A 9,056-nucleotide genomic window follows, 5' to 3' on the forward strand; every position below is an offset into this window, starting at 1 on the left:
TCTGTAGCTGTAATACCACAGAGAACCAGAGAGGAACCAATACAATGTTGTTCACTACACTACCTTGTTCCTGTCCTCTGTAGCTGTAGTACCACAGAGAACCAATACAATGTGGTTCACTACACCACCTTGTTCCTGTCCTCTGTAGCTGTAATACCACAGAGAACCAATACAATGTTGTTCACTACACTACCTTGTTCCTGTCCTCTGTAGCTGTAATACCACAGAGAACCAATACAATGTTGTTCACTACACTACCTTGTTCCTGTCCTCTGTAGCTGTAATACCACAGAGAACCAATACAATGTTGTTCACTACACTACCTTGTTCCTGTCCTCTGTAGCTGTAATACCACAGAGAACCAGAGGAGGAACCAATACAATGTTGTTCACTACACTACCTTGTTCCTGTCCTCTGTAGCTGTAATACCACAGAGAACCAGAGAGGAACCAATACAATGTTGTTCACTACACTACCTTGTTCCTGTCCTCTGTAGCTGTAGTACCACAGAGAACCAATACAATGTGGTTCACTACACTACCTTGTTCCTGTCCTCTGTAGCTGTAATACCACAGAGAACCAGAGAGGAACCAATACAATGTTGTTCACTACACTACCTTGTTCCTGTCCTCTGTAGCTGTAGTACCACAGAGAACCAATACAATGTTGTTCACTACACCACCTTGTTCCTGTCCTCTGTAGCTGTAGTACCACAGAGAACCAGAGAGGAGCCAATACAATGTTGTTCACTACACTACCTTGTTCCTGTCCTCTGTAGCTGTAATACCACAGAGAACCAATACAATGTTGTTCACTACACTCCGTTGTTCCTGTCCTCTGTAGCTGTAGTACCACAGAGAACCAATACAATGTTGTTCACTACACCACCTTGTTCCTGTCCTCTGTAGCTGTAATACCACAGAGAACCAATACAATGTTGTTCACTACACTACCTTGTTCCTGTCCTCTGTAGCTGTAATACCACAGAGAACCAATACAATGTTGTTCACTACACCACCTTGTTCCTGTCCTCTGTAGCTGTAATACCACAGAGAACCAATACAATGTTGTTCACTACACCACCTTGTTCCTGTCCTCTGTAGCTGTAATACCAGAGAGGAACCAATACAATGTTGTTCACTACACCACCTTGTTCCTGTCCTCTGTAGCTGTAATACCACAGAGAACCAATACAATGTTGTTCACTACACCACCTTGTTCCTGTCCTCTGTAGCTGTAATACCACAGAGAACCAATACAATGTGGTTCACTACACTACCTTGTTCCTGTCCTCTGTAGCTGTAATACCAAAGAGAACCAGAGGAGGAACCAATACAATGTTGTTCACTACACTACCTTGTTCCTGTCCTCTGTAGCTGTAATACCACAGAGAACCAGAGGAGGAACCAATACAATGTTGTTCACTACACTACCTTGTTCCTGTCCTCTGTAGCTGTAATACCACAGAGAACCAATACAATGCTGTTCACTACACTACCTTGTTCCTGTCCTCTGTAGCTGTAATACCACAGAGAACCAATACAATGTTGTTCACTACACTACCTTGTTCCTGTCCTCTGTAGCTGTAATACCACAGAGAACCAATACAATGTTGTTCACTACACTACCTTGTTCCTGTCCTCTGTAGCTGTAATACCACAGAGAACCAGAGAGGAACCAAGACAATGTTGTTCACTACACTACCTTGTTCCTGTCCTCTGTAGCTGTAATACCACAGAGAACCAGAGAGGAACCAATACAATGTTGTTCACCACCTTGTTCCTGTCCTCTGTAGCTGTAATACCACAGAGAACCAGAGAGGAACCAATACAATGTTGTTCACCACCTTGTTCCTGTCCTCTGTAGCTGTAGTACCACAGAGAACCAATACAATGTTGTTCACCACCTTGTTCCTGTCCTCTGTAGCTGTAGTACCACAGAGAACCAATACAATGTTGTTCACCACCTTGTTCCTGTCCTCTGTAGCTGTAATACCACAGAGAACCAATACAATGTTGTTCACTACACTACCTTGTTCCTGTCCTCTGTAGCTGTAATACCACAGAGAACCAATACAATGTTGTTCACCACCTTGTTCCTGTCCTCTGTAGCTGTAATACCACAGTAAACCACAGGGGAACCAATACAATGTTGTTCACCACCTTGTTCCTGTCCTCTGTAGCTGTAGTACCACAGTAAACCACAGGGGAACCAATACAATGTTGTTCACCACCTTGTTCCTGTCCTCTGTAGCTGTAGTACCACAGTAAACCACAGGGGAACCAATACAATGTGGTTCACCACCTTGTTCCTGTCCTCTGTAGCTGTAGTACCACAGTCAACCACAGGGGAACCAATACAATGTTGTTCACCACCTTGTTCCTGTCCTCTGTAGCTGTAGTACCACAGTAAACCACAGGGGAACCAATACAATGTGGTTCACCACCTTGTTCCTGTCCTCTGTAGCTGTAATACCACAGTCAACCACAGGGGAACCAATACAATGTTGTTCACCACCTTGTTCCTGTCCTCTGTAGCTGTAATACCACAGTCAACCACAGGGGAACCAATACAATGTTGTTCACCACCTTGTTCCTGTCCTCTGTAGCTGTAGTACCACAGTAAACCACAGGGGAACCAATACAATGTGGTTCACCACCTTGTTCCTGTCCTCTGTAGCTGTAATACCACAGTCAACCACAGGGGAACCAATACAATGTTGTTCACCACCTTGTTCCTGTCCTCTGTAGCTGTAGTACCACAGTAAACCACAGGGGAACCAATACAATGTGGTTCACCACCTTGTTCCTGTCCTCTGTAGCTGTAGTACCACAGTAAACCACAGGGGAACCAATACAATGTTGTTCACCACCTTGTTCCTGTCCTCTGTAGCTGTAGTACCACAGTCAACCACAGGGGAACCAATACAATGTTGTTCACCACCTTGTTCCTGTCCTCTGTAGCTGTAGTACCACAGTAAACCACAGGGGAACCAATACAATGTGGTTCACCACCTTGTTCCTGTCCTCTGTAGCTGTAATACCACAGTCAACCACAGGGGAACCAATACAATGTTGTTCACCACCTTGTTCCTGTCCTCTGTAGCTGTAGTACCACAGTAAACCACAGGGGAACCAATACAATGTGGTTCACCACCTTGTTCCTGTCCTCTGTAGCTGTAGTACCACAGTAAACCACAGGGGAACCAATACAATGTTGTTCACCACCTTGTTCCTGTCCTCTGTAGCTGTAGTACCACAGTCAACCACAGGGGAACCAATACAATGTGGTTCACCACCTTGTTCCTGTCCTCTGTAGCTGTAGTACCACAGTCAACCACAGGGGAACCAATACAATGTTGTTCACCACCTTGTTCCTGTCCTCTGTAGCTGTAGTACCACAGTCAACCACAGGGGAACCAATACAATGTTGTTCACTACCTTGTTCCTGTCCTCTGTAGCTGTAGTACCACAGTCAACCACAGGGGAACCAATACAATGTGGTACACCACCTTGTTCCTGTCCTCTGTAGCTGTAGTACCACAGTCAACCACAGGGGAACCAATACAATGTGGTACACCACCTTGTTCCTGTCCTCTGTAGCTGTAGTACCACAGTAAACCACAGGGGAACCAATACAATGTGGTTCACCACCTTGTTCCTGTCCTCTGTAGCTGTAGTACCACAGTAAACCACAGGGGAACCAATACAATGTGGTTCACCACCTTGTTCCTGTCCTCTGTAGCTGTAGTACCACAGTCAACCACAGGGGAACCAATACAATGTTGTTCACCACCTTGTTCCTGTCCTCTGTAGCTGTAGTACCACAGTCAACCACAGGGGAACCAATACAATGTGGTTCACCACCTTGTTCCTGTCCTCTGTAGCTGTAGTACCACAGTAAACCACAGGGGAACCAATACAATGTTGTTCACCACCTTGTTCCTGTCCTCTGTAGCTGTAGTACCACAGTCAACCACAGGGGAACCAATACAATGTGGTTCACCACCTTGTTCCTGTCCTCTGTAGCTGTAGTACCACAGTCAACCACAGGGGAACCAATACAATGTGGTTCACCACCTTGTTCCTGTCCTCTGTAGCTGTAGTACCACAGTCAACCACAGGGGAACCAATACAATGTTGTTCACCACCTTGTTCCTGTCCTCTGTAGCTGTAGTACCACAGTCAACCACAGGGGAACCAATACAATGTTGTTCACCACCTTGTTCCTGTCCTCTGTAGCTGTAGTACCACAGTCAACCACAGGGGAACCAATACAATGTTGTTCACCACCTTGTTCCTGTCCTCTGTAGCTGTAGTACCACAGTAAACCACAGGGGAACCAATACAATGTTGTTCACCACCTTGTTCCTGTCCTCTGTAGCTGTAGTACCACAGTAAACCACAGGGGAACCAATACAATGTTGTTCACCACCTTGTTCCTGTCCTCTGTAGCTGTAGTACCACAGTCAACCACAGGGGAACCAATACAATGTTGTTCACCACCTTGTTCCTGTCCTCTGTAGCTGTAGTACCACAGTCAACCACAGGGGAACCAATACAATGTTGTTCACCACCTTGTTCCTGTCCTCTGTAGCTGTAGTACCACAGTCAACCACAGGGGAACCAATACAATGTTGTTCACCACCTTGTTCCTGTCCTCTGTAGCTGTAGTACCACAGTAAACCACAGGGGAACCAATACAATGTTGTTCACCACCTTGTTCCTGTCCTCTGTAGCTGTAGTACCACAGTAAACCACAGGGGAACCAATACAATGTTGTTCACTACCTTGTTCCTGTCCTCTGTAGCTGTAGTACCACAGTAAACCACAGGGGAACCAATACAATGTTGTTCACCACCTTGTTCCTGTCCTCTGTAGCTGTAATACCACAGTCAACCACAGGGGAACCAATACAATGTTGTTCACCACCTTGTTCCTGTCCTCTGTAGCTGTAATACCACAGTCAACCACAGGGGAACCAATACAATGTTGTTCACCACCTTGTTCCTGTCCTCTGTAGCTGTAGTACCACAGTCAACCACAGGGGAACCAATACAATGTTGTTCACCACCTTGTTCCTGTCCTCTGTAGCTGTAATACCACAGTCAACCACAGGGGAACCAATACAATGTTGTTCACCACCTTGTTCCTGTCCTCTGTAGCTGTAGTACCACAGTCAACCACAGGGGAACCAATACAATGTTGTTCACCACCTTGTTCCTGTCCTCTGTAGCTGTAGTACCACAGTCAACCACAGGGGAACCAATACAATGTTGTTCACCACCTTGTTCCTGTCCTCTGTAGCTGTAGTACCACAGTCAACCACAGGGGGCGTTGATTTCTCACCTGACATATAATGTATTTTTATTATCAAATGTTGAAATATACAATCTACCTGCCGCTCAACATTTACATTACATTAGTCATCTAGCAGACTCCCATCCAGAGACACAGAAGCAACTAGGGTCAACGCCCTGCCCAAGGACGTCAACAGATCTCCCAACAAGTCAAAACGGAGACCCAAACCAACGACCTATCAGCCACCAGCCCAAGCTGAACCAACGACCTATCAGCCACCAGCCCAAGCTGAACCAATGACCTATCAGCCACCAGCCCAAGCGGAACCAACGACCTATCAGCCACCAGCCCAAGCTGAACCAATGACCTATCAGCCACCAGCCCAAGCTGAACCAATGACCTATCAGCCACCAGCCCAAGCTGAACCAATGACCTATCAGCCACCAGCCCAAGCTGAACCAATGACCTATCAGCCACCAGCCCAAGCTGAACCAACGACCTATCAGCCACCAGCCCAAGCTGAACCAACGACCTATCAGCCACCAGCCCAAGCGGAACCAACGACCTATCAGCCACCGGCCCACCACCAGCCATCCAAGATCCCCCCCACAGTTCCACAACAGCTGCCCCTCAACCCTCCAAGATCCCCCCCACAGTTCCCCAACAGCTGTCCCTCAGCCCTCCAAGATCCCCCCCCCATTTCCCAACAGCTTCCCCTCAACCCTCCAAGATCCCCCACAGTTCCCCAACAGCTGCTCCTCAACCATCAAAGATCCCCCACAGTTCCCCAACAGCTGCCCCTCAACCCTCAAAGATCACCCCACAGTTCCACAACAGCTGCTCCTCAACCCTCAAAGATCACCCCACAGTTCCCCAACAGCTGCTCCTCATCCATCAAAGTTCCCCCCACAGTTCCCCAACAGCTGCCCCTCAACCCTCAAAGATCACCCCACAGTTCCCCAACAGCTGCACCTCAACCATCCAAGACCCCCTCCCCCCAAAAAAATACCATCAGTTAATCAGTGTACTTTTTCCATAAATAGACAGGTATTTACATCTCCATGGTTGCAGGATCTTGTCAACATAAGTCAGAAGTAGCATTATACATATTCACTTACCTTTGATGATCTTCATCAGAATGCACTCCCAGGAATCACAGTTCCCACAATAAATGTTTGATTTGTTCGATAAAGTCCATCATTTATGTCCAAATACCTCCTTTTTGTTTGCACGTTTAGCCCAGAAATAGACATTCATGAGGTGCGATCACTAGGTGCAGACGAAAAGTCATAAAGTTCCATTACAGTCTGTAGAAACATGTCAAACGATGTATAGAATCAATCTTTAGGATGTTTTTAACATAAATCTTCAATAATGTTCCAACCGGAGAATTCCTTTGTCTTTAGAATTGCAATGGAACGCAAGCTACCTCTCACGTGAACGTGCGTGGTCAGCTAATGGCACTCTGGGAGAGACCTTACTCAAACCACTCTCATTCGGCCCCACCTCACAGTAGAAGCCTCAAACAAGGTTCTAAAGACTGTTGACATCTAGTGGAAGCCTTAGGAAGTGCAATATGACCCCATAGACACTGTAAATTCGATAGGCAATGAGTTGAAAAACTACAAACCTCAGATTTCCCACTTCCTGGTTGGATTTTTTTCTCAGGTGTTTGCCTGCCATATGAGTTATGTTATACTCACCGACATCATTCAAACAGTTTTAGAAACTTCAGAGTGTTTTCTATCCAAATGTATGCATATTCTAGCTTTTATGGCTGAGTAGCAGTTTAATTTGGGCAGAGCCCCAGGACAGCAGCACAATTAGACCCAACCAAATCATGAGAAAACAAAAAGATAATTACTTGACACATTGGAAAGAATTAACAAAAAAACAGAGCAAACTACAATGCTATTTGGCCCTACACAGAGAGTACACAGCGGCAGAATACCTGACCACTGTGACTGACCCAAAATTAAGGAAAGCTTTGACTATGTACAGACTCAGTGAGCATAGCCTTGCTATTGAGAAAGGCCGCCGTAGGCAGATATGGCTCTCAAGAGAGGACAGGCTATGTGCTCACTGCCCACAAAATGAGGTGGAAACTGAGCTGCACTTCCTAACCTCCTGCCCAATGTATGACCATATTAGAGATACATATTTCCCTCAGATTACACAGATCCACAAAGAATTCGAAAACAAATCCAATTTTGATAAACTCCCATATCTACTGGGTGAAAGTCCACAGTGTGCCATCACAGCAGCAAGATTTGTGACCTGTTGCCACGAGAAAAGGGCAACCAGTGAAGAACACACACCATTGTAAATACAACCCATATTTACACTTATTTATTTTATCTTGTGTCCTTTACCATTTGTACATTGTTAAAACACTGTATATATATAATATGACATTTGTAATGTCTTTATTGTTTTGAAACTTCTGTATGTGTAATGTTTACTGTTAACCTTTATTGTTTATTTCACTTTATATACTCACTTTATATATTATCTACCTCACTTGCTTTGGCAATGTTAACACATGTTTCCCATGCCAATAAAGCTCTTGAATTGAACTGAATTGAGAGAGTACTTACAGAGCTGCCAGCAGAGTGGTGTCAGTTCTCTCATGTTTTGATGCTGAGTGAGACTGAACTCCAGTTTTAGACTTATAGACAGTATGCCTCTTTCCTGTTCTGACCACACACACACGGCCCTGCTGACGTTGTGAAACAGAGGAAGAGAGAGTAGATTATCTTGTCTATACTTCCTCTACCACTGTATATTTCTTCATTGCCACTTCTCCCACCCCTGGACTAGGATCATATCCGTTAATGCCAACCATTCCCATGTGCTCAACTGTGTTATTCTGAGAGGACTGACCTCTAACCCCTACTGTCAGACACTACTGTAGATCTGAGAGGACTGACCTCTAACCCCTACTGTCAGACACTACTGTAGATCTGAGAGGATTGACCTCTAACCCCTACTGTCAGTCACTACTATAGGGAGGAGGAGCTAAAGGCTCGAGAGTAGGGTCTCGGGAGTAGGGTCCAGGGAGTAGGGTCTAGGGAGTAGGGTCTAGGGAGTAGGGTCCAGGGAGTAGGGTCTAGGGAGTAGGGTCCAGGGTCCAGGGAGTAGGGTCTAGGGAGTAGGGTCTAGGGAGTAGGGTCCAGGGAGTAGGGTCCAGGGAGTAGGGTCCAGGGAGTAGGGTCTAGGGAGTAGGGTCTAGGGAGTAGGGTCCAGAGAGTAGGTTCTAGGGAGTAGGATCTAGGGTCCAGGGAGTAGGGTCTAGGGAGTAGGGTCTAGGGAGTAGGGTCCAGGGAGTAGGGTCCAGGGAGTAGGGTCCAGGGAGTAGGGTCTAGGGAGTAGGGTCTAGGGAGTAGGGTCCAGAGAGTAGGTTCTAGGGAGTAGGGTCTAGGGAGTAGGGTCTAGAGAGTAGGGTCCAGGGAGTAGGGTCTAGGGAGTAGGGTCTAGGGAGTAGGGTCCAGAGAGTAGGGAGTAGGGTCCAGAGAGTAGGGTCTAGGGAGTAGGGGCTAGGGAGTAGGGGCTAGGGTCTAGGGAGTAGAGGCTAAGGGTTGGACCATGGTGCTTTTCTTCATTAGACACAACTCTGCTAAACGGCTCCCTCTTCTGTTCAGTTTATGCAGCTTTGCCTAGTTGACATCTTACTAGTAGCTGTAATACCATGGAGAACCAGAGGAACCAATACAATGTTGTTCACTACACTACCTTGTTCCTGTCCTCTGTAGCTGT

General features: G+C 46.3%; 1 protein-coding gene across 1 annotated transcript; it reads left to right on the forward strand.

Annotated features, from left to right (window-relative positions):
- The first annotated feature begins 5,596 nt into the window (after positions 1 to 5,596).
- On the forward strand, positions 5,597 to 6,319 carry LOC116354050 (early nodulin-75-like). The gene has a single exon (XM_031793050.1). The coding sequence runs from the start codon at positions 5,597 to 5,599 to the stop codon at positions 6,317 to 6,319; it is 723 nt and encodes a 240-aa protein (XP_031648910.1).
- The last annotated feature ends 2,737 nt before the right edge of the window (positions 6,320 to 9,056 follow it).

Source organism: Oncorhynchus kisutch, linkage group LG16 (genome assembly GCF_002021735.2).
Source record: "Oncorhynchus kisutch isolate 150728-3 linkage group LG16, Okis_V2, whole genome shotgun sequence".
Lineage (NCBI taxonomy): Eukaryota > Metazoa > Chordata > Actinopteri > Salmoniformes > Salmonidae > Oncorhynchus > Oncorhynchus kisutch.

Coding starts and splice junctions, on each gene's coding strand:
- LOC116354050 (XM_031793050.1), top strand. CDS start 5,597: ATGACCTATCAGCCACCAGCCCAAGCGGAACCAACGACCTATCAGCCA.